Source organism: Lytechinus pictus, chromosome 6, assembly GCF_037042905.1.
Source record: "Lytechinus pictus isolate F3 Inbred chromosome 6, Lp3.0, whole genome shotgun sequence".
Classification (NCBI taxonomy): domain Eukaryota; kingdom Metazoa; phylum Echinodermata; class Echinoidea; order Temnopleuroida; family Toxopneustidae; genus Lytechinus; species Lytechinus pictus.
This window is the reverse complement of record NC_087250.1, coordinates 22,218,341-22,245,779: the sequence shown is the minus strand read 5'-3', so window position 1 is coordinate 22,245,779 and position 27,439 is coordinate 22,218,341. Positions and strand designations below refer to the sequence as shown.

At 35.7% G+C, this 27,439-nt stretch overlaps 1 protein-coding gene across 1 annotated transcript in view; it reads left to right on the top strand.

Moving 5' to 3' along the window:
- The first annotated feature begins 7,032 nt into the window (after positions 1 to 7,032).
- The window catches only part of LOC129263123 (poly [ADP-ribose] polymerase tankyrase-2-like), a 37,871-nt gene continuing 17,464 nt past the window's right edge, over positions 7,033 to 27,439 (top strand). The window contains exons 1-2 of the mRNA XM_064100479.1: positions 7,033 to 7,176; positions 24,907 to 25,119. Of these exons, the coding sequence (XP_063956549.1) occupies positions 7,033 to 7,176; positions 24,907 to 25,119 (357 nt within the window). The remainder of the gene's footprint in view (positions 7,177 to 24,906; positions 25,120 to 27,439) is intronic.

Here is a 27,439-nt window from a genome sequence, read left to right as displayed (position 1 = left end):
GAAATGAGGAGGGGGGATTAATTTGTTGATACGCTAACAACAATAAATGAGGATGTTCTTTTCATTTCGGTTCAAATCGGGTCTCTAAAACCCTCACCCTATAAAAAATATAAATTTACCTAAATGCAATAGATGTAACAGATTTATCTTTTTGCTAAAACATCTGATTACATTACCAGCTCTCTATTGCGGTTTTTAAGTTACATTGGTAGATATTCGAATTGGGAAGAGATGAAAGTGGTGGAAATAATAAAGGAGAAGAAGGAAGAGGAGGATGAGAAAAATGAAGAGGGGTTGCAGCTTCATAGTGAGAACAACCACATATATTTCGCGCAATTTTTTATAAAATTATAGATGGGATTAAAACGAATATTAATATCCCTGATACACCTACATGATGATAATAACACGAATAATTGACGTCGAAGTAAAGATTAAACTATCATATTTACGAACTGCGGTTTTATATTGTTAGATTTGTCGGACATCAATTAAAGTTATAAACATTGTTTATTTATTAATTTTATTTCAGTAAAGCAAGATTTTTCCTTCGAAATATATTTTGTTATATGAATTGGAAATGATAAAACCAAGTCACAACTTGGTATAATACAGAATTCAGTGTTATATGGCAGCTAGAAATAATAATACATGACATTTGTAAAGCGCACTTTCCATCTTGATTGGATGCTCAATGCGCTCCAGAGCAAAGCAGCAAAAGCTATTTACATAATGTAACTATTTAAACAAATTCTAGCACATTTAGCTTCAATGTTTAAACACATACCCAAGTAAAAGTATGTTTTCGAAAGCTACTATGACGTAGTGTGTGGAATGGGTACTTAACGAGTTAATTATCACTTGCCGACAAAGCAAGAATGGAGCTATACAAACCATTCTTTTGTTAAGAGTTTTGGTGGGTGCTCACGCAAACGCTAACTATCAAATCTAACAATTCTTTTCGGGGAACAACGGAATTAGTCAAGCCAAGTTAAAGAATGAAAGCCCCGTCCCGGTTCACCTCTATATAGTCGAAAATCCTTTTAATCATCACGTATGAGCATTACTGAGTAAAACAAGTTTCATATCTAAGTACCGCAGAACTATATGGTATCCATATTACCATGAAACAATAAGCCCCCTCTATTTTCTCTTTCTCCCCTTTCCCCTTCTTTTCTTCGCTCCCTTCTGCTTCTCTCACTTTGTCTATTTTCCTTCTCATTTTTCCTCCATCCCTTCCTATTTGCCTTTTTCTTTAATTTTTCTTTCTTGAATGAGCGGATGTTAATTGATGCAACGAGAGCAGGAAATTGTGAGCAAGGTGAGAGAAAATAATTACAAGATTGAGCGCAAGAATGTTTAATACTTGTCATCAGCGTAAAAATGGGCAGATGCGAGTTACTAACGTATTTTCTGATATGAAAAACTGGACAATTTTATTATGTCTCCCTTCTTCATTTCATTTAATATCCCCCTCCTTATCATTCTCTCTTTCTCATTCTGTCCTTCCTTTTCTTCCTTTGACTCTTCTCCCCTTCGAATTTCAATCTATTTTTCTTTTCCCTATTTTCTTTCTGTCTCACCTTCCCTTTTTTTATCCCCTCTGTTTTCTTCTCGATTTTCACCTTTTCCTTATTTCTTTTCTTTACCCCCTCTCCCTCTTTCTCCTCTTCGCCCCCCCCCTATTTTCTCTTTCTCCCCTTTCCCCTTCTCTCACTTTTTTCTATTTCTCTTATCTCTTTCCTTCTCGTCTTCAATCCATCCCTTCATATTCGCCTTTTCTTTCATTTTTGGTTTCTTCTTCTCCCTTTTATCTGCATCTCGTAGATCCGCGCCTGAAAGGCATGTCAGGGTATATAAAAAGGATGACCATGCAGGGAAACAATAGAGTAAATAGTTATAGGACGACCTCCGGAATGTAGGGTCAACATCGACAAATACCTGCTCCTTTGTCAGAAACTCATTTACAATCACGACTAACCATGTGAGTGAATGAAATAACGGACACCACGGAAAGAATATTAATATATAGGAAAGGACCCTTTATACTGGTCCCAGTGTGTAATCGAACACAATAAGTAATTCGGTGAAAAAGCCTAAAATCCTAGTTATCAACCCAAAACTTTGTAATTTTCATAACATATTTTATCCACGATAAATATTCGAAAACTTATGCTTGATATGAGATAAAAATCACATGCAGTCTTGAATGTGTCAAATCAGTCCTCTTCTTTCGACCAAGAATGCACGGCCGAGCATCCTACAGAAACACCCTAGGATAGACGCGGGACTACCCTCGGGTGCTCCCCTAGGGCACTCATGTCCTAGGGGAGCGGACGCGGGCGTCTTCCCTCGTCCGCTCCCCTCAAATGTCCGCTACGGGCTACCGCGTTCGCCCTAGGGGGCACTGTGACGTTTCCCGCGGCCGGCACTGTACATGTACACCCATTGTCAGTTAAGTGTTTTGCTACGAGAAATAATTAAGTGACGTCAGATAGTGTCAGGAGGGTTGTGATGATTTAAAGGTTTTTTACATAATAAACAATGTAGCCTATTTTTCCAGGTTATGAAATCCATTCTTCTATAATCTGGAGAGGAAAATGGAACTGACAATCATTCAGTGTTTTAAAAAGATGGCGGAGACCTTCTTCTTTTCTAGACTTTTGTTATTCCTTTATTTGGCTCTTCTATTGCTCCCAATAATTTGAATGGAGAGAAGAGGTGGAAAACTGCACCGAATAAGCGGGAATCAATAAATCAAATCAAATCAAATCAAATAAATTGAAACCAGGAAAATATTCGAACTTGTCTCGGCCTCATACATGTACATGTACATGTATACGTACTAGACCTGGAAAACATTGTTAAATTCATTTTCTTTGTTGATTCGTGTTCCAGATGGACTTGGACGTAAATTCAGATAGATTGCCATCGTCATAGCCTTTAATTTGTTTGAGTTAGCCTTATTATCTAATTAGCATGCATACAGTATGGTATATCTTACTAATCTTAAAACAAATAATTAAACATACTATTTTTCTAAGGGCCCCGGTGACGAGGAATCCACTCACCACCTCATTTGTTTCCTTTTAAGCAACGCAACCATCGTAAACAGCCTGATTAAATATAATAAGCAAGCTAATTAGCGTAAAAGTAATTTATAAATATTTATCACAAAAGCTCTAAATATAGATGATACAGCTTTCTTAGGGTGTTCTATGACGAGGAATTAATAATAATAATAATAATAAAGATAATAATAATAATAATAGATGATCAGATGATAATATTTCAGATCTCGTCATGTCTACATCCTCTGGGAGAGGGCTCGGTTTAAAAATGGCAGAGGTAAAATGGCAAAGGTAACTATGGCAGAGGTAAATATGGCAGAGGTAAAAATTGCAAAGATAAAAATGGCAAAGGTAAAAATGGCAAAGGTAAAAATGGCAGAGGTAAAAATGGCAAAGGTAAAAATGGCAGAAGTAAAAATGGCAGAGGTAAAAATGGCAGAGGTAAGGCAACGGCGTTCAAAGCTGGGGGCTCGGGTTCGATTCCCGGCAGAGACATTTTTTCGGCATCACCAATTTTTCCAAAGGGCAGATAGCTCTGGGGAACCTTGATTTAAAAGCTACGCCTGCTATTGTTCTCTTCATCCATTTATTTCACAAAATATTGAAATAAAAGAGTTGCCAAAGTTGTTGTACATGTATAATATATCACATTTGTATACTTTCTCCCATACGTGTACTGTATCTAAGCAATATCAGCTGAGGCATGGCGGCTTGTCATTGCTCAAAACCAACCTACACCCGACAAAGTAAACTATAATTGGTATAGTGTCAAAAAATCGGTCAATCGGATCGAGGTCACCCTTGCCAATAACCCGTCTCTGTGGTCTAGTGGTTAAAGCACCAGCGTTCAAAGAAAAAAAAACTATATAAACAATGATTTTAGCCCATCTGGTTTAAGATAAGTACATAATTCCCGCATGCATGTTAATTAGATGATTATGATAGCTACGATTAAACAAATCACTCAAGGTTGCCAAGATGTCAGCCAATGTGAATTTACTTCTAATCAATACCCATCTAGAACACGAATTAAGTACAAAAAAGACCACCCCCAAAAGAAACTCCCAACAACACGTGTACCCAACAACTTTCCGGTTACACTTCGTAATTCCGAAGGTTCTTTATTCCGAAGGTTCGTAATTCCGAAACACGTGAATTGCCTATACCTCGATGTTCGTTAATCCGAAAACGTAAAAGGGTTCGTTAATCCGAACATTTGTGGCGCTATTCCGAAGGTTCGTTATTCCGAAGGTTCGATAATCCGAAAACGAAATAAGGTTCGTTAGTCCAAAAACGAAATAAGGTTCGTTGTTCCGAAGGTTCGTTAACCCGAAAACGAAATAAGGTTTGTTGTTCCGAAGGTTCGTTAGTCCGAAAACGAAATAAGGTTCGTTAATCATTACGTTTTCGGACTAACGAATCTTCGGAATTACGTACCTTTTTTCGTTTTCGGATTGACGAACCTTCGGAATTACGAACCTTATTTTGTTTTCGGATTAACGAACCTTCGCAATTACGAATCTTCGGAATTACGAACCTACGGAAATACGATCCTTCGGAATAACCGAACCTTCAGAATAACGAAGCTTCGGAATTACGAATGTATGCGCAACTTTCCTAGGTTGGATGAAATTTATACTGGACTAGAATTCAAACGATTCAAACAGGCTAATACAGAATGACTTCGTGGACTAAAGGCCGGTGAAAAACACTTTTTTTTTACGTAGCTCGATGAATAAATGTTCTTATTTCTTACGCAAATAGTAAACGAAGTACGCCAGTTGTGCTGACATGATTAAAAATGGGTAGGCCTATATTTGATCGTATTCTAATTATTGTGTATCTTGATAATGTCGATTTTAATAAAATGTGATTCACTTTCATGCCCCCCCCCTTTTTAAACTAAAGGCAATAAACGATTACAACGTTTTCCATGTCGCAGCAGAAACCGGACAAGATGAATGCTTGCAAACGCTTATAGATTCTGTCGAAATAACGCAGAGCAGAGACAGGTATGTAATGTTGGACGATATTTATTATATGATAATATGGCAATATAATAATTATGCAATGCAGAATATAAGTTTTCCAGTGGTATTTCAAAGTGACATCTAGATATATTGTTACAGTCTGTCTGCAAGTCCCCATGTTAATGGGCAAATGAGAAAGATGTCACTGCAAAATCTAGTGAATTGTGAGACTTTCTTTAAAAAAAAAAAAAAACATTTTTTTCCTTGAGTAATATAGCTTATTTGTACCATAGGAAAAAGTAAATGCTAATCTTTTATATTGGTTATTTCTTTTGATTTTTTTTTTTTTTTATAAATAAGTGAAGTTTTGACCTGATAAGATGCCTCAAACATAATTTTCCTCTTTTTTTTCACTTGCAAATTGTGCAAAATTTCGTGCTTTAGGCACAAACATTATTCATATCATCAGAAAGCTCAAACTTTATACTTTCTTACAATGTCACTCTTGATATGGGGCATCAGCAACCAACTCTTTCCATCAAGATGCAAGACAAGATTTCTGAAATTTCTGAGTAACATAAAATCCAGAGTTCTGATTGGCTGAATAGTGTTTTCAAAACAACTGGCGCGGGTAATTTGAAGAGATTACTACATGGGTGAGTGTTACCTTGCAGAGGCCCAGTGTGGGGAACATTGGAATTTGTGTGGATGTGTGGTCTCTCTGACCAATCAGAGAGCAGTATTCTTGATTTTTAAGCTGCTAAATGTACTTGGCCTATAAAAAGCTGGCTGCTGACCCATCTAAAGTACCTCTTCTTATAAAATTATATACATTAGAGCTTAGATCTTCAGCTTTATCATAATTTGATAATCATTTGGGCTCAAACAGAAATTCAGTGGAAAAATAAGAACTTTTGTTGCATGAAAATAATTATTTTCTTTCATGTTCTAGATCAAAGGTTTCATCTATATTACACAATCTTTTCAAAAATAATTCAAACACATGACCTAAAAGACTAATATTTCTTCTTTATAAAGATACCAAAAACATTAAATTTGGTCAATATTTAGAGCAGCAATGGCCGAATAAAAAGAGGTGTTTTCTTCTGCACCGCAAGCTCATTAACAATGCAAAAACCCTTTAGTCATAAATATCGTGTGGATAAAAGAATCTACCTTTTCAGGGCTTGCCGACTGACTGGTAAGTGCTGCAATTGCGCTCGTAGATGGTTGGTGTCTTATTTCTGGCATTATACACATGTAATCGATTTCTTATAGTAATAACCAAGGTGTTACCGATTTAACGTTTTATTCTTTTATAATCAAAGTGATGCTGGACAACATTTAGAAAATCGCTCGCTCATTAATTCAACAACGAAAACTCTTCTAACACCTCTGCACTCTGCCATACTTGGGGGCCAATTGGAATGCGTCAAGATTCTGTGCAAAGCGGGAGCCGATATTGAAGCTCAGTCTAATAGTGGAAAGACACCCTTGCAACGAGCTACCGAAAAGTGAGTGACTTTATCAAGAATCCTGTTGGAATTAATGCATTTGGGCAGCCCCGCCTCAGGTTTTGAACTACTTATTTCTGGCTAGGGGTCATTTTCCATAATGCAAACTTCTCAGCAGTGTAGTCTTTTTATTTATCTGGTATACACCCAGTAAAAAGATAAACAAAAATTCACTACTTTATACATTCGCATAGCAATAGTTATGTTAACGAGTACCGAAAAAAGTACATTTCGACTAACTTCCCAAAGCTCTCTTCCCATACTATCCGTGTTCAGCACTGAGTCAGTTGGACACAATAAACAGCGTTTGCCAACTCTCCCCTTAAAGTAATTGATTGTTAGGAGTGGGTCTGTGAGTGTCCATCATGCTTCAGTGTTGGCTAAATTATACAATATCGTAAACCACTCTTTTTTAAAGATACTTGTGAACCGAAATGATGACATTTGTTTTAAATATTATTTAGGAACAATGTTGACATGGTAAAATACCTTCTGGACTTGTCGGCTAATGTGAACAAAGGAAACAAAACGGGTATCACATCGCTTCATATAGCCGCGTCAAAAGGTTTTTCAGAGATTGTTGGAATCCTTTTAGAATCTGCAGCAGATGTCAATGCACAGGTAAAAATATATATTCTACTTATCTAATTCCCAATACAGTATGTAAATAATGAATACAAAATTAATTATGCAGCCATATGACATGTAAACTACTAATTTAATTCAAAATTTCATTCAGACACTACGTAAATCTTATTAGAAAAGGGCAAATAATTGTACATTAGTGCTCTCTTAAAAATTTACAAGTTTTCTTTAAAATATCTGTATATGGTTATATTTTCTGGATCAATCTGTTCAGAGGTAATTTTTGTCATAGGCCTAGTAACCGTGATTTAAAAATGTTTTCGATTCGCAGTCAGATGAAGCTTGGACGCCCATGCATATGTCTATCAAAGCGGGCCATTCTGAGGTTACAAGTATTTTGATAGCCTATGGATCAAACGTCCACTCCGAAATAAAGACGGGGGACTCACCTATTCATATTGCAGCGGAATGGTAAGAGCTTAATCCATTATTTTACCATATTATAATCTAACAAAACATTTTTTGTGTCACCCTTCGTTATGACAAATTTTGTGCAGTTCTTATAAATGTAATCTATCCCGATCTCACGCAAAAAGCGAGAGCGTTGACAGAATTTGAATAACGGAAGAACCTCAAAATGGGTAATAGTCTTATATGAAGAAGATATGGTGATATATATATAAAAGGAAGAAGGCCCTTTGCACAACGTGTGTTCCAGCGTGTCATGTTCTATGTAGACGTTCTATGTGCAGTATACACTACACAAGACTAGCCACCTACCCCGATGCTCAGAAACCCTAGTTAATCTCCTTTGCGGGTAAATATCGTGTCTTCACAATTTAAGTTACCACAACTTTTTCTATTGTACTCAACCATATCGTTTAGTTCATTAACCCATCTTTTGTGAATTTACTGTTACCCTTCTGTTCTGTACTTTTTGATACCCTTCATTTACTTTGTTGTTATTACGACTTCATTTTTATGGTTTTGTTGATTTGTTCTGTTCTTTTTTTTTTCAATGCAAGGCCCGTGGTTGAAAGCTAGCCAATAAATGAAAGACACGATTGAAAGCTACGTCTAGCGTCCACTAATATATATATATATATATATATATATATATATATATATATATATATATATATATATGTATATAACCAAGAAAAGACCCTGGATCCTGAAGAGTGCTCTACAATTGATGGAGCTGGTATAATCCAAGATAGGATGCATGGTTAAATCAACACGGCTACTGCTAGTTTCATGCTTGAAGAAGCAATCATCAGGCCGTCGATGAAGAAACAGGGAATAACGTTGCATTTGATAATTTCAAAGCTTACAATTAAGCACGAAACTTCATCAAGCATGAAACTGGTAGTAGCCGTGTTGATTTAACCATCTTATCTCGGATTATATATATACATGTATATATATATATATATATATAATGTTCATTTCCTTTTATTCGGCCAAGCTTTCGAGCAATGTTAATGGTCTATGGTTTTCCTCAGGGCTTTAGGGACACAAAAGAATGAACATGATAAGGCATCACCTTACACATACGTGGCCAAGGCAAATTATCGTATGTATACATATTATGCGCAATTCATCTTTTTTTTTTTTTACAGGAATAGGCCCGGAATCATTGAATGTCTTCTGGAGAATAGTGTCGATATAGATACGACGAACAAAAATAGCCGTACAGCTCTTCTATTGGCTAGTTCGAAGGGATATTTCGAATGCGTAGATTTTCTTTTGCAAAGGGGAGCAGATGTTAACAAACAAGTATGATAGTCATTTTTTCCTCATGTAACTGTTTCAAGCCTACTCACAGTCACCTTTGAAAATGTTTGAGGTCTGCTAAGGAAATAGACGGGTTAATATATGGTTTGACCCGGAACAAATGATTTTTCATCTATTTCTCGCAGTATTTGACCTCAAGAATAACATACTACAAATCTACCAAAATGCGCATACGGGAAAGTAGTTATTTTTCAAGATGGCGTCCAATATGGCCACCATTTACTGAAAATGAATATAACTCGCTCATTATCCACCCCAGAATCCTATTCATGTTCATATTCCATGGTCCAGAGGGCAAACAATTTTATTAATACAAGTTACATGTATATCAGCACTCCGGGTACCAGGAAAATCCAAGATGGCGCCAAAAATGAATAACGTAGGCTTAACATCCACAATTCCTCTATTACTTAATTGGCTTTAATTTGGTTTCTATTCATTGGTTTTAAGGGTGAGTAGAACATCTGGACATGTTACAAGGACATCCAGTGGTCTGGTGTGTCCAAAAATCCAAGATGGCTTGAAACATAAGTTTAAAATGGCTGTTGAAACTTAAAATGGACATAGCTCAATTCATATCCACCTGGGATATATTAATTTGGTGTCTAGACCATGGTTTCAATGGTTAAACAATACTTCGGGACAAGTTACAAGGACAGACAGTGGTCCAGTATGTTCAAAAATCCAAGACGGCACGCAAAAATGGAGTAACAAATTTATGTTGCTACTTAAAAACCCAACATAGTTTGTTCAATATCTGGGAATGTGATATCTGTGCCTACACATGGTTAAATGGGTCAAATAATACATTGGGATAAGATACAAGGACAATCGGTAATCAAGTATGTCCAAACGTCCACGGTGGCTTCAAAAAAGTAGTATAACATAGCCGCTGTTATTTACAAATGGACATAGTTCATGTAATATCCGTCAAGGGCATATGATTTTGATGTCTAAACCATGGTTTTAAAGGTCAGAAAATAAGTTACAAGGACAGACAGTAGTCCAGTATGTCGAAAATCTAAGATGGCTTCCCAAAATCGGAGTCTAAAACGACCGCTGTTAGTTTAGAAATGGACACAGTTCATTTAACATCAACCAAGGAAATATGATTTCGATGTCCACATTATGGTTTCTTGGTAAAATAATACATTTGGACTGGTTACTTGATATGCAGTTGTCCAGTTTGCCTAAAAACCCAAGAGTGTTTTACGACTCATATCACTGATTGTCAGATGGTCAGAGTTCTACAATATCTATCTGTGAGAAATAATGTTGGCGTCTAAACTGTTGTATGAAGGGTCAAATAATACATTCAGACAACACTCTAAAATATATTGGGTAAAAATGCTCCATGAGGGTAATCATGTGTCCAACCAACATTGGGCATTTTTTGAGGGCATTTTTATTTGACCAGTGTGATAAAAATTTTGCCCATTCTAAAGTAATTGCAGCTTATTTTAAAAGCTTGCTGGACAATGTGCTTCCCGCACTGGGTAAAATACTGTCCTAAATTGGTTGGACACATAATTACTCGCGAGAGCTGGGTAATATTTTTTCCAATATTTTTTACAGTGAACTATAACAAGGATGCTAGTATTTAATTTTGTCAAAAAATCCAAGATAGATTCTAGAATTTCATCAATATGGGTGGTGTTACCAACTCATGAAACAATATGACTTACCCAAATGCGTGTAGGCACCAAAATCATTTCTAACAGGTGGATATTATATGAATTATGTCCACTTTTAAGTAGCAGCAATCACTTTGGAACCCATTGTTGAAACCAACTTGGATTTTTAAGGCAAAATGGACAACTGAATATCATGGTAACCAGTCCCAAAGTATTTTTGGACCCTTGAAACCCTAATGTAGACACCAAAATAATATCCCCTGGTATATTTGTAATGTTCTATATCCACTATTAAGTACTAACAATCAGTTAAGACCCCATTTTTAAGCCATCATCGATTTTTGGACATACTTGACACCTGACTGTCCTTTCAACTTAACCCACTTCATTATTTGACCCTTTAAACTCTAGTGTAGACACCAAATTCATATCTTCAAGGTGTATTTCTATGTCTACTTTTAAGTAACAACAGGCATTTTACACCAAATTTTTGGAAGTCATGTTGGATTTTTTTAACATACCAGACCACTGACTGTTCTTGTAACTTACCATACTGTATTACCTGACCCTTTAAACCATGGTTTAGACACGAAACTCATATTCCCCAGACAGATATTGAACAAACTATGTCCTTTTATAAGTAACGTCAGACAATTTTTTACTCCATTTTTGGAAGCCATCTTGGCATTTTGGACATACTAGACCACTGTCTGTCATTGTAACTTGTCCTAATATATAATTTGACCATTGAAACCATAGTTTAGACACCGATATCATATCCCACAGGCGGATATAAAATGAGTTATGCCACGTTTAAGTATCAGCAGCCATTTTAGAATCAAATTTGGGAAGCCATATTGGATTGTTGGTCATACCAGACCACTGATTGTCCTTAAAACTTGTCTTAATGTATTATTTGACCCTTGGAAACAGTGGTTTAGACACCAAATTCGCATTTCCCAGGCCAAAATGAAATGGGCTATGTCCGCTTTAAGTTTTAGCAGGTATTTCAGAATAAATTTTTGGAATCCATCGTGGATCTTTTAGACATACCAGACTGACTTTCCTTGTAACTTGTCCCAATGTATTATTTGACCCATTTAACCGTGGTTTAGACACAACAATGACATTTCTGGACATTGAGCAAACTATGTCGGTTTTTTTTTAAGAAGCAACAGCAATTTTAGAAACCTTTTTGGAAGCCATCTTCGATTATTGAACATACTGGACTACTGGCTGTCCTTGTAACTTGTCCCAATTCATTATTAGACCATTGAAAACATGGTCTATACACTAAAAACATTATCTCCAAGGCGGATATGAAATGAAATATGTCCATTTTAATCATCAGCCGCCGTTTTAAACTCCAATTTTGGAAGCCATCTTGGATTTTTGGACACACCAGACCACTGGCTGTCCTTGTAAATTGTTCCACTGTATTACCTTACCCTTAACACCATTGAATAGAAGCAAAATTCAAGCCACTTAAGTTAGTGATAGATGGATTGTGGATTTTTAGCCAGCGTCATCCATTTTGGGCGCCAATTTGTATTTGCCAGGTACACTGGAGTGCTTATATTCACTCTAGCCTGTATCAATTTTTTTACATCCTAAGACCATGGAACATGAACCGAAATAGGATTCTCGGGTGAATAATAAGTGAGTATCCATTTTCAGTGAATTGCAGCCATTTTCAAGTATGTTATTCCCGAGGTCAACGTTGAAAAATCATTTGTTGCAATTGGTTCCGGGTAAGGGTAATTTTGGTCGTATATTAACCTGTCTACAAACTAAGCCTTCCATTTGATGATACTCCTTACTCTTTTTTGAAAAATTACATGTAGGTGACGCATTGGTGACATTTGACATAGAATGATTTTTCGTGGAAGTACCTTTTCATACCTTTGAAATAGTATCTTTTAAGGTATTTCGTCCTGTTCTCAACTCAGTGGTCTTAAACAAGAAAGTAGCCAGTAATAATTTTATAAATCTTCAAACTTTGACTTTTCCACCAGTCAAACCATAATTCAACTGCGTTGCTGTTAGCTGCAGAGCATGGTCATCATTCCTGTGTTGAAAAGCTGTTAGAGAATGGAGCAGACCACTGTAAGAGGGATAATGATGGTGATACCCTAGTTCATGCGGCTGCCCTAGGGTTCGTAAGGAATATTATCATTTTTTTTTCATAGAATAATTGTGTTAAGACTATGCTCCAACAAGGAAATAATCATTAAACATGTTTAAGAAAATAAAATTCAGTGATCATGATAATAGTACGAACAATGTTCTAAAAGTAGTGCTCAGAATGTAGACAAACGGAAAATCACAAATGCACGTTGTAGAAAAACGTTGATCACATTTTGATATTTCTAGATTTCCAATTTTGTTCATATTTTTTTTTTCCAAATGTGTTTGATATGAAATCATAGTTTCAAAATACAATTTGATGAATTTTAATGATTATTTTGCACCAATAGCTACATTTTCCAAATTGGCGAATTAGCTATAATTTGCCAGTTTGTAAATTGTAAATTTGGAAGGAACATGTACCATTAATTAAATCTCATGAATCGTTGTTTGTAAATTCTAATATATTATCAAACCAATTTCGAATAATATATTTATGAGTATTATGAATAATGTATATATGTATCTGTATAATATAATCTATAATAGGCAAACATAGATATGTAGGTTCGTCCCCGACGTTACGATTTTGAACCAACCCCGCGAAAATGGCGAACTCTATCTAGAGACATCAAACTTGAGGAATCCCAACTTTAAAGAGGCGGTACTCCATAATGGCAAATCTGATTGGGATATAATTTCTACCATGTTGTATTTGTGTTTTGTTTACATTGTTCATACGAATATGTAATAGGAGGCTGCATTCTACAAGCTTCGCTTTTTAGCAGCTTCCTCCGTTTCCGACCTGATACATGGTTATCTTGATTATTATACATATAAAATTTCCTTATTTTATTGATTATAATTATATCAAGATGTATGTAACAAAACGTATTGTAAATGATTGTTGGAAATAAAAAATAAGTGAAATGAAATAGATGGATTTATTTTGAATATCATGTATTTATCAATGATATTACGTGGTATTGAATTTGGGGTTTCATTTCCTACATTTTAATGAGGAATAAACCTTCAATCTTAAGTCATATTAGTAGTCCAAATATAATTATTATGGTTAGTCAAAGAAATGTTCTTTTAGAAATACTAAATTTGTGTTCTGGCTCTAGCTCAATCGGTAATCCTCTTTTCACCCACACTAATACTTTTTTTTCCAAAATTTCCATGCCGAGTTAGTACGTTTTCTAATACATGTGCGCAAGTTACCCCATTACCAGGGCCCTCAATGACAACAGTTTATATAACTGATGAGGCCACCCTCATTAAATAAAACGGGAAATAAATAGATGAATAAAATACCACCCTTGTTGCAAAGTCCCCGATACTCTTTTTCCAGCTTTCCTTAGAAGTTGGTTTACCACCGTGTATTAAAGGAGAATGAAACCCTTGAAACCAGCTGAATCCATATCAAAGAGAAAAATCAAAGAAACATATTGTTGAAAGTTTGAGGAAGATTGAATGAATAATAAGAAAGTTATGAGCATTTGAATGTCGAGATCACTAATGCCATGTAGATCCTCCCATTGGCAATGCGACCAAGATCTGTGATGTCACACACGTACAACTCCCTCATTACTTTACCCACTGGGCATTTTACCCGATATTACCCGGGTTATAACAGGTAATAACGTAGTTATTACCACGGTAACACCAGTAGGTAGTAACGGGGAAATAGTAGACCAATCTTTCCCCGTTATTACCCGGACCCGATATTACTCCATTTACCCAATATTACCCAGTATGATGTAACCGATATTTCCAGCATTTTAATGATATCACCACTAGCTCATATTACTCTGTTTACCCAATATTACCCAATTAATGTCGGCTCATTAAAAAAACAATTAGTGTCATTAGGGTCATTGAAGCACATTTTTACAACTCCATACTCTAAGCCATATCATCTTATCCTATCCTAAAATCCTACATCCTAATCCTAATCCTATCCTACACCTATCCACCAAACCCTGTCATTTACTTCTATATATTGAGCGAGTTTACAACACTTGACAAATTATGGTTAACAATTATTCAACCCTAAAACATTTTTCTAACATTAATGTCATGATTATGACTAATATGATATATAAACTAAACATTTTTCTGAAAATTTTCTGGGTGGAATAATTGCATAAACATAAACACATTAATTATTACAGCTATATTAGCTAAAATTTTGGCCATTTATTGTAGTAATGAATATTCATGAGTAACTAATATTCCCAGCATTTTCCTGATATTACCATCTGATATTACTCCATTTACCCAATATTAATGGGTTCCGCATGGGTTGGAGGTCTCGTTTCCATCTGAGTCCTATCTGGGCACCATGTGGGTTCAAGTATATGTTTTCATCTGGGTTCCATGTGGGCCCATATGGGACCCAGATATCCCAGATAAGAACCGTATGTGATCCAGATACTTTGCTGTCTGGGAATGGAAGCGTTTCAACATTACCCATTACCCCTTATCAACCTGTTTGTAACTGGGTAAAATGTTGGTTTCATCAGGGTGATAACAGTAATTTTTTGGACTTTGAAAATTTCGCTGGGATTGCTGTAAGATTGCTCTTATTACTAAAGTTTGCAATGTTATAACCAATCAAAGTCATTCAACATTACCCTTATTACCCCTCATCACCCTGTTGTAACTAGGTAAATGTAGGTTTCATCAGGGTGATAACAGTAACAGGTATCAACAGGAATTATAATTTCGGTAATAACATGGTAATAACGGTAATATTTGGTGTTACTCAAATTTCCGGGTGATATTACCGGTAATAACCGGTAAAATTGGTAATCGGTAACAAATTGCCCAGTGGGTAGTACTTATTTCACTTATATTCTCACTTTTATAGAGTCTATCACAATGTGAGGTGTTCTCTTTATGAGAGGACAAGTACAGAGGTTTCACAACATTATATCATTGATGAATCGTTTGTCATATGATTAGAATGAGCAAAAAGAGATGTTTTGGGGTATATTTCCAGTGTCCAAAAGGGGAGAGTTGTTCATCTGTGACATCAAAGATCTTGGTCGCATTGCCAATGGGAGGATCTCCATAGCATTAGTGATCTCGACATTCAAATGCTCAAATAACTCTTCTGTTGCTACTCCTATTTCACTCAAACTTTTGTTGATCTTATTCTTTGATTTTTCTGCTTTCACAAAAGCTAACTTGCTCCAAGAGTTTCATTCTCCTTTAACTACAGTATTTATTTGTTCTTGTTAGGTGTCCTAACTTATGGTTCAATTGATTGAATCAGGGGTAGGGATTTCACGTTCAGTTAATTAATATTACTGATATCAATTTCTCCCTCGCGGTTTGTGGTATGTCGTACATGTATGTAGGCCAATATACCATGTACACAACATTGGTCTGCCCACAAGCCTCTCATGAAAATGAATGTGCACGAATTGTTTCCCAACAGCGGGGACTCAAAGATATTGGAGCATGTCCTAAATCTTGACGAGATGTCGGAGTCAACTTCATCAAAGAATAACAAAGGGCACATCCCACTCCATTCTGCTGCGAGGAAAGGAAATTTGGATTGCGTCAGCCTTCTAATGCCTCTAGGATTGGGCCAAGGGGATGGAGAACAAGTACACGCCAGACTTCAATTGATTGCATTAGCTAAGACCCTCAAGTAGTATTTTTGTAAAACTTCTAATACCATATACCTTACTACAGATCAGGAGAAAGGGGAGGGGGGGGGGGGGGTGGACATGTAATTTTTATTTGTTTTGCGAGAGAGTAAAGCCATTGCGTACCTCTTGATGGTGTTTTAAAGACAATTTCAAATGCAAATTTAACTATATTTCATCGTTCTTCTCGACGTTTTAATAAAGAAAATTATATTTCGTATTGTTAATTAGAATTCGTATCGTAGGAACAATAATTTCAAACCGCAAAATTTTTTGGGGGTGGGGTGCACGTAAAAATAATTACATGGCTCTACTTAGCTGATGGGGGGGGGGGGTGACACACCGGCAATTCTATCAATCTGACAATAGGACATTACTAAACAATGCATGAAATTCATGCGTCAAGCTAATGCCTGATAAAATGTACTAAAACTGAGTATCCAAAGATCTGGCATATCTCCAAATTTCTTTGAACATTTTTGTTTTCGTCCATCCTTCTTTCCTCTGTAATCTATAGCTTTCATCAAACCGATTTCCCTAACCCTTCTTTTTTTCTCTCTCAATATAATTTTCGTTCTATCTTTTTCCCATTTCCCTTCCAGTTATACTCATTTGTCTGGGAGGTGGGGGCGATCGAGGGTCGTTCGGCTCCCATATTCAAAGCTTTTGCAGGGAAATTTATGACCACTGTTTTGATGCTGGAAGGAATAGGCCTAACTTTTTAAAAGTATTTTTTTTGTTTTGATTTTGTTTACCTTCCCACTCTTTATCTTTATGTTTAGACATGAGAAAGAGAATTAAGTGATTTGGAAATCAGGGCCCTGTCTTACGATAAGAGTTACGATTGATCCAATCAATCGTAACTCTATGGAAATCCATCAGTGTCATAATTTTTTCTATAGGAGATTGGTACAATGTCCTTTGCAAACAAAGAGAAGCACAGTGAATTTTCAAGAAAACAATGAATGCATGAATATACATCATAGTTAGAAAATATTTGGAACAAACGAGCATAATACATGTTGACGTTGCTGACCGTCCATAGTTGCGATTGATTGGATCAATCGTAATTCTTTGTAAGACGGGGCCCTGGATTACTCTTTGTATGGATATTTATCGATTTATTGCAATTTAGTCAAAATTCTGTCCACAATCACATGGCTTAATATCATTTCGTCTAATAGCCATTTTGTTTTTTATCAGCTGGTGTAATTGTATTTTTGCCAATTGGCAAAATAGCCACTTTTTCCAATATTATTACGTCTATTACCTTTTGGTCTAATAGCCAACTGGTCTAATTAGACCACTTGGTCTTTCATTTCGTCCACATTCCATTTTGTCTAAATGCAGTTGGTCTACAATCACTTTTTCTAAACCCATTTCGGCTAACAACCATTTGGTATTGTTGCCATGCGCGGTCCAATTACCGTCTCGTTCAACCATCATTTCGTCTAATAACAATAGTGGTCTAGTGGCAATAGTACGGAAGCTTAAAAGTGCCCCCAGAAGACGAGATGAGAAGACGAAAAAAAGAGTCAGGATGTCAAGAAGACGAGGAAAGAAGACATGAAGACGAGATCCTCGATCTTGTCAAGTCAGTTTATTGATAATGAGAAGACAACAGCACAAGATCCTCAATCTCGTTAAGTCGACTTTGTCAGGACGAGAAGACAAGATGACGAGTTGTTGGAACTCGGCAAGTCAACTTGTTGGTGCCGAGAATACAAGATGGCTATTCGCGATAGACTAGATTTCAATCGTTTCGTTTAATTTTGTGGTTGTCTATATTTCCGAAGTTGTCTTAATATTTCCAACACTTTTTCTTTTTCTGTGTGAATCTGTATAACAATAGTGGTCTAGTGGCACTAGTACGGAAGCTTAAAAGTGCCCCAGAACACGAGATGAGAAGAAGAGAAATTTTTATTTATTTATTTATTTATTTTGTTTTATTTACCCAGGGTAGTCTCTTCAGTATACAACTGCTTTACAAGAGAGCCCTGTTAAAATGTTAACAATAAAATATTACAATATCATACAATGTAAAAAGAGTAAAACATTACATACAATATACAGAGAAAGCAACTATAAAAACCAGAGAACAACAAATTATACCAGCATGATAAAAAATAGAAATACTAAAAATAGAGTAATACAATAAAATCAGTTAACGCCAGTTAACGTCATAATGGCGGTCTTATCTTCGATTTTTTTATTAACATCAAGTAAAAAGAAAAAAAAATGCTAAAAAGGTAAACATATATAAAAATATAGAGTACAATAAAACATTTAAAGAAAGAAAACAACAACAATCCCTCCCCATCCCCAACCCCACTATAAAGCCCACTATGACTATCACATATGATTATATCGGAATTCAGTTAAAATGTATTCAGTTTACTTTAAAAATGAACTAAAATTCTAAACTTAGTTGTTTACAATGCTTCTTAAAAATAATAAATGATCCACAAGTTTGTATATTTAAAGGAAGGGTATTAAAAATTACGATTGCTTGATAAGAAAAAGTTGATTTCATATATTCTGTTCTAGGTGTTGGGACATGTAAAGGATTGGTTGCAGCATATCTTGTAGAGTAATAAATTGGTCTATAGGAAACGAGTCTTGTTAGATACATTGGTACAAGGTTATTAATTATTTTATACATCATTATACAGTAATTGAATTTTATACGTTGTTGGACGGATTGCCAATTTAGGGTATGTAACAGAACCTTAGTTGGTGTATATCTATCGACATTCAAAATCATTCTAGCGTATCTATTTTGAGCTCGTTGTAGTTTGGTAATATTATGCTTCGTTGAGGTTCCTCAAATAATACTGCAATAATCAAGGTGTGGTACAAACATAGAATAATATAAATCAGTTACTGTTTTATGTGTTAGATAAATCTTAATTCGACGTATACATGCAGTGAAACGTGAGAGTTTGCTTACAAGTGCATCAATATGTTTTGACCATTTCATCGAAGAATCAATAATTACTCCTAGGTATTTTACGTTGTCAACTTTTTCTAAGTATGAGTTATTACATGAAATATTGATTTTGCATTTATTAATCTTTTTAGTAGTACCAAATACCATAACTTTGGTTTTTTCGACATTAATATACATTTGATTTACCCTCATCCATTCAACTATCATATTAAATTGAGATTGAAGTGTTATTTCCAAATTTTCTTTATTTTTTGATTTACAAAAAATAACGGTATCATCTGCATATAACGATATTTTATTAAGTGGTATATTAATAATTTCACAAATATCATTAATATATAAGCTAAAAATCAATGGCCCAATGGTCGAGCCTAGGGGAATTCCTGTTTTAACAAAGAGAGGATCACTTAAAACATTATCAATGGAGACACGTCGTATTCTGTTTGTTAAATATGATTGGAACCAGTTATATTCAGTACCTCGTATACCATACAATAACATTTTTTTAAATAGTTTATCATGCGGAATCACATCGAAAACTTTCCGAAGGTCTAAAAATACAGCACCCGTTAGGTAGCCAGAGCTCATATTTTGTAAAATATATTCAGTAATGTCAAGGAGGCAAGAATTTGTGGAATGAAATGGTCGAAATCCCGATTGATTATCAGTAAGCAGTGAATGGTCGTTTAAATATTTATACAACTGTTTATGAATTCCCTTCTCAAGAATTTTTCCAATTACCGACAGAATCGATACAGGTCTGTAGTTCATTGGTTGTGACGTGTCACCACTTTTATGTATTGGTATTATTTTGGCTGATTTAAAATCATTTGGAACACAACCAGTTTAAAGTGAGAAATTAAATATATAGGTTAGAGGTCCTACAATAAAATCTGCAGCGTCTTTGATTAATCGAGGGTGAAGGTCATCGAGACCATAAGCTTTAGTCGTATCAATATTTTTAAGCTCTTTCAATACAAATTCTTCACTTATTTCTGTAAAACAAAATATCGTATCAACATTGGGTATATTTCTAGTGCATGGATCATCTACATCTTCAACATCTACTTCTGTCCTTTGTGTGTCTGAATTACTAATTCTGTCTCCCACAGTATTGAATATATGATTGAAAACATTACCAATTTCATTACTATTCTCTATAATTTTACCCTCAAATTGTAGATTATATTTATCATTGGTTTTACTTTTTGGCAAAAGCTCTTTTATTGTTTTCCATTTTTGTTTCAGATCACTTGAGAAATCTTTAAATTTATTGCTGTAATATTCACGTTTTAATTTTTTATTCATATTGTTTATTTTATTACGAATATGTTTATATTCAGACCAAAAGTAATTAATTTTCTCTATATCTCCAATAGATTTAAAATAGTCGAATTTAGATTTGTAAAATTCTCTGTTTCTTCTAAGAATTAAATATTCATTTGTTATCCATGGAGCAGGTTTATTATTTTTTCTTATACTAACATAAGGCGCATGTTTGTCACACAGTTCAATGAACTTATCTTTAAAAGTTAACCACATCATATTAACGTTTTCTTTGTCTGAAAATAATTCATCCCAGTTTAATAAAGTAAGATCATCTTTGAAGTTTTCTGAATCATAGTTACGAAAAGATCTCATAGTTGTAATCTTCGGATAGGATTTCAATTTCTTTTCTTTGAGATTTATATATATCAATGAATGATCGCTTATACCGACCGATTGAACACCACACGGCAATGTACCCAGGCTATCAGTTATAAGAAAAAGATCAATTAGTGTTTCACTGTATGGAGTAATGCGGGTTGGCTCTGTGATCACTTGTCTAAACTGAAGGGAGTCACACAAGTCTGTGATTTTCCGAGACAAAAGGTTGTTTGTTAACATATTACAATTCATGTCTCCTGTGATTAGTATTTTATTACTTATATTACAAACGTTTTCAATGTTATATTCTAATTCTTCAAACACATCTATTGTTGCCTTGGGAGGGCGATACACAATACCTAGTAGGTATGATTTCTGGTTGGTTATTTGGATTTCTATCCACATTAATTCCAAAGAAATATTTTCAAGGTCATTTCTCCTTTTATAGGTAATATTTGATTTAATATAGCAACCAACACCACCACCAGCTCCACAAGTTCTATCTTTTCTCTCTAAGTTATATCCATTTATATGTAAGCTTCCAGAGGGAAAATCATTGTCCAACCAGGTTTCAGACATTGAAAAAATATCATATGGATTAGAATCTAAAAACAACTCTATTTCATCCTTTTTATTCCTTAAACTGTGAACATTAAGGTGTGATACTTTAATTCCCCTCTCTGTTGGGAATTTATATTTTTGTAATTTAGAGTTCTCGTTAGAATTATCTTGAGATTCTCTTGTTAGAGGTACATTTATATCTTTTTGAGGTGAATTTTCAACGTAAAAAGGAAGTTCATTCATTAAACATTTATTACAAATCCAGTCAATCGTCGACATAAAAATATTATCTGAAACATTTCCACATTTCAAATGAGACCATTTTGAACATTTAACACAAAGGATAGCTTTCTGATTGTTTCTAACGGATTTATTACAAAAAAATGCACGGGAAAGCTAGGTTCATATAATCTGAGCATTACGTTCATATTTGAACTAGTGTAGTTTTCATGAGTCTACAGTTTTTCTATTTGGTTTTCAGAAGTGATAGTTACCCATCTTTGTGTTGCCTTCACAAGGGCTTTGACTCTACCATCAGTTGTGTATACCTTCGATATCAGATCAGATTTGTTAGCAGCGTTGACGAGGGACTGACGATGTCTTGTAAGGTCTTCATGGATGAAAATCTTAAATGGAGTCAAGATGACAAGAAGACGAGGAAAGAAGACAAACAGACGAGATCCTCGATCTTGTGAAATCAATATATCAAAATTGGCCATTGTGTCATCTTTTGTCATTTATTTCTCAAAAAATCTGAATATGTGGGAAACCAAACTCCCTCTTCGTGTTTCAAGTACATAGACGGACTCCATTTTCATTCCCTTTGCTCACCTCGGTGCATTTCCCAGTATTTTACTCTATATTGATATTGACCCGGATTAATTTTATCCCCACTCACTTTCTGACTATCAATAAGTCATTATTTACATTTGGTCTTCATTTTTTTTAAAATAAGACAGCGACTGTCAACTTTGTCAAGGTTCCAGGCCAATGAGGGACGGCGCCATACATGACGCTTTTTAAAGGTCATTAGCGGCTCTTTGGCTGGCGTTTGACCGGTCTCAGCTTGCGTCGTGCCTGTTGCGGTCCCCCAGAGGCACCTACTGGTGTCTCTATATTTATGTGATATGTTGATTATTGTATGATATTCTAAGATTTTTTTTCTGTATAGTGAATTTTATTGCCCTACATTTTCTCATTATAGGGAAGTGTCCTGGGCGTATAGTGTATTCCTTTAATGTGCAGATTTGCAAATAAAGTTATATATAACAACAGGGGCGGATCCAGCTTTCGCCAATAAGAGGGGGGGGGGCGAAAAAATGTCACCCTTTTTTTACCCGATCGGCCACTCAAAGATGATTTTTGTTTGTTTCTTCGTAACAGCCACTTATTTGCTTTATATTAAAATAGTGCTAGCGCAAAGCACGAGCTTTTTTTGGAAATTTCATGTATCCTGTCCTGAAAATCGAACGCTCTGGGCAATGTTTGTGATCCTGAACAAATCCGTATATACATGTAATTGATCGAAAAGGGACCTGTTAAGGAGTGTTTGTAGTTAGCCATGAAGCGATACATATTCAATAATGAAATAAAGCGAGCTGAAAATCTTTGACATTCCACCCTAAAAAAATGGAAAGTCTAAGCACATTTTGTAGTCATGGGCAGGATAGGCATATACATAAACAATGCATGCGCGAAGCGTGAGCGTAAGCGGGGAAAATGAGATTTAGACCTAAAAACGGGTCACTCTATTCATGTTCTTAAATCATGAAAAGAATGGGTAATTGGGTATCCTAAATCAAGTGCGAGCAGAAAATTTTAGTCTGAAACTGGATAAATTAAGCATGTTTTAAATAAAGAATAAGCTGTGTATCTCAAAAAACATGCGTGCGTATGTTTAAGATTTATACCTAGTATCTGGGCATTCGATATAAATATATTTTCTATCATGAAAATCAATAATGTGATCGCGAAGCGCTAGCTGAAAATATTTGATATTCCTATCTGAAAAAGGCAGGCCAAAAAGGGTTAATTTAAGCACTAATTCAAGCACTGTGTAGGAAAAGCGTGAAGTGGATGTTATGGATCGCTCTTAATAAATGATGTGAGCGCGAAGCGTTGACCTAGGACCTGGACATTCTAAGGACATTTTGTCATCATATAGAAATGATGACTTTCTTCTATTCCTCGTCCTAAATTGCGAGATATTCCATTCTGAAAAAAGGACAATTCAATTATTAGGAATTCATGAAAATGTTAATGTTAATCTAATGAGCCTAATGACAGCTCGAAATTTTGTTGACATTAATTCCAGAAAACTGGATATTTTAAGCACTTTTGTAATTATGAATAGGATGCATGGGTTAATTGATTTTTTTTACAAACTATTGAGAGCGCATATTGCAATGTCATGAAAAGGGGATTTTAAGTAGTTTGTTTAAAAATTGCTTATTATCATAGAGGAAATTATTGAGATGTATATTACTCACCAATCAAAATGCGAATAGGCAACGCTGGCTGATAGTTTTTTACAATCAAACCTGAAAATTAAGGGATATTTTGATATCTTTGTGGAATACACGAAGAGAATAGGTACCTGACAAATCAAATAACGCGAGCACGCAGCGCAAGCTGAAAATGTTGATACTAATGCAATAAAATGGACATTTTACAGAGCACTTTTTTTTAAATCAATTCATAAATCAAACAAAATGTTTAAAGCTCGATGTTGGAGCTGAAATATATTTTGTATATTGACTTCAAAACTTGATATTTTAAGCTCCATATCAGCCTATTGAGGAAGAATCTCATGCAGGCCTATCTCATCAAACATGCAAGGCAAATGCGAAGCGCGAGCGAAACTTTATATAGTGACATGAAATATTTTTTAAATTTTATTTTCCAAGTCATCCCCTCACCTTATTTTATTCACTCTTCTTCATCCTCTTATTTTCTCCTCTCTTTTGCCTTTTTTTCTTTTTTAAAACGCCTTCCCCCTCTTTTTTGCTCCGCCAATAGGGAGCCCCGGGCCCCTTAGACCCCCGTGGATCCGCCTATGTAAATTTGACAAGTAAATCAAGGTTTAACTACAAAAGGAAGGTCGTTTTGGTGCCAAGAAATTTGATATAAGCCAAAAAGGGGTTTCAACACAAGATGTTGGTCATTTTCCATACATTTCTCCTATGTGACACACCAACCAGAATTCCGGGAGGTGCTGCCTATGGATAATAATACAGGCAGCACCCCCTTGGAAAATCTTGGGGTTGCTCCAGCACCCCCGCTTCCCAGGTCCATGATCGCACGGTCATAGAACTAAAATTATGATATTGCCCTAACGCTCTTTGGTTATCAGTTTACTGTTTCTACCATTAAATCAATTTGAATACAGGATGGTCCTCTTGTTAACAAGGAAGACGCTCAAGGGAAAACACCGCTTCATCTAGCAGTAGAAGGTGGATTCTCACCAGTTATTGAAGCTCTAGTGGAATTCGGAGCAAACATTAACATTCAAACCAATGATGGCAAGACCTGCCTGCATTTAGCAGTAACTGTCTGGGGAAGCTCTGACAAAACTGTCCAGGATACAACTGGTTTTGAACAGGTGAGGAATATTTCACAAGGTCACTTCAATTATGTTCCAAAGTTCAATTAATTTTTCAATTCACTTCAATTTCAATTTATTTCATTTTCAACAGAACGAAGTAAATTGGTCAAAATAATTCCAATGAACTTAGACAGACAATATAAATTGAGGCTCAGTTCAACTGGACCAGTAGAATTTCAACTGGTAACTCTGGAAGTGGAACATCGGTTTATTGGTCTTACTGGCCTTACTGGTCCATTATATTATATATTGTACAAGTAACACGAGTTTGTTAAAAAAAAACATTCTGCTAGTACTACTTTGCTTGAAATGAAATGTATTGATAAAACTCCAGTCTCCAGTGGATTTTTTTTACTGGTCCAGATAAAAATTAGCTGGTCCAGCATAATTCTACTGGAAACCAGTAAACAATTACTGTTTTTACCGGTTTTTCTGTCTACGTTTGAATTGTTTTGCCACATGGCTCAACATAATCAGGTTCAACATTTTATTTCTGGATAAAATGCAGAATTCATGCTGTTTTACCCTTTTCACAATAAATGGAGTTTATAATTGTAAAAGAGACTTTCTACCCTTTGGTATCTATATTCAAACCTATTTTTTTTCACAATGTTTATTTTAAAATCTATTGGAAAAATAATAGAAAGAGAAAATACAATTTACTATCAATAACTGGGATATACTCATTTGATTTGCTAGTTCATTACGATTAACTTGCACGCCGAATAAAAAAATACACATTTTCATGCGCGCGCGCTGCATCTCCCTATGAACGCACTATCCCAAGATCATCGCGCAAATTGGCGTCCATTTCCTCTTTTACTTTCGCCTGCCGCCGTGATCAGACGTAAGCTGAGTATACTCCCACTTTGCTTTTTTAAAATGTCCGTTGTTGACATATTTATGTATATATTTACTGCCTATTTCAATCCTTTGCCTTTCGGCTTTAGATTGATTTCAGTTATATCTCTTTGCGCGGAGCCTTCGTGTTATTTATTCACGTTTTCTTCAAATAATCTGTGTGAGTTACAAACCGTCAGTTTCGTTTTCTCACAGACGGGTTGCCTCCGCTTCCCTTCCCCGCAGCTCCGCGCTCTCCTGCGTGCCGCGGGCATTGATGCGACGCCTCCTTTTTTCTTTATAATCCCTTATAATTCTTTTAATTCTTGACTTGCTCCTTTGCCTCGTCTTGAATTGAATTTATTTATTTCCCTCTCCACAGCTTAGGCTATGCTGGACAGGTAGGAGCGTCGTCCTTTGTTTGTTCTCAAACTTGTTTTCAACTTTGTTGTTGTTCTTATTTTGAGTCGGTTGATTGTTCTCTTTATGTTTCAATCAATCTTTTGTTCTTGATTGATTAATTAATTAATTAATTATTTAATTAACTGATTGGTTAATTGTTTAATTATAAATCAATTATAATAATTATTTTGTATTTAATTTTTTTTTTGGACTTGTCTTTAAAAAAAAAATTTCTCTTAAATTTTTTTGGGAAGCCCTCCTTTTGTTTTTATTAGCGTCCTTGTTTTCGCTAATTAGTTTTCGGCTTTTCAGTTTAAAGGAAGTAAGCCTTTACTTCTTCCTTTCAGATCAGCTCCTATTACTTGTTTCTTTTTCGACCTTTGTCCAAAAAAAAAAAAAAAAACCTTGTGTTTTTTTCTTGGCTGATCCTGCTCTTCGTTTAAGAAGTTGGTCCTGTTTGTTAATTACCTGAGTTATTAATTTTATTAATGATTTCTGAAAGGGGTCTTGTTTTGTGACCTTTCTTGCCCACCCACCCCTCCGCCCCCTCTCTGTTTTCGCCCCTCCCTTTGTTCTTTCAGGTTAAGAACTTACCAGGTAGATGAGCTCTTTCGACTCATCTCTTGTGGACTCCAAACCTGCCGCTGGGAGAGAACCAGACATGGTATTTGTCCCCGTGATCAGCGGCGGTGAGTATGAGGGCAAGAGAGACACTTTGCGTAGGGCTCTATAAAGGGTGGAACCGTGGTTTGCGTTCACGTGCCCTGAAAAAAAGGGGGGAACCGTGGAGTCTCGTCCACGTGCCCAAGAGGGTGGAACCGCGCCCACGTGCCCGAGCGTTTTAGGGTGGAACCGTGGCGCTGCGGCCACGTGCCTGAAAGGTGATAGCCAAGGCTCCATCGACGGGACCTGAACCTATTTTCGGGAGTGTTGTACTACTGACCAACCGGCTATCGGGTCCGACAAGTCCGGGTTAGGAGCGTGGGACTCTTTTCCCGGCACAGACTAGGCTCGATGCTTTGTCAATTTCCGTCAGGGAGCATTAGCAAAGGGCTACCAGCCCCTAGTCGCTAGA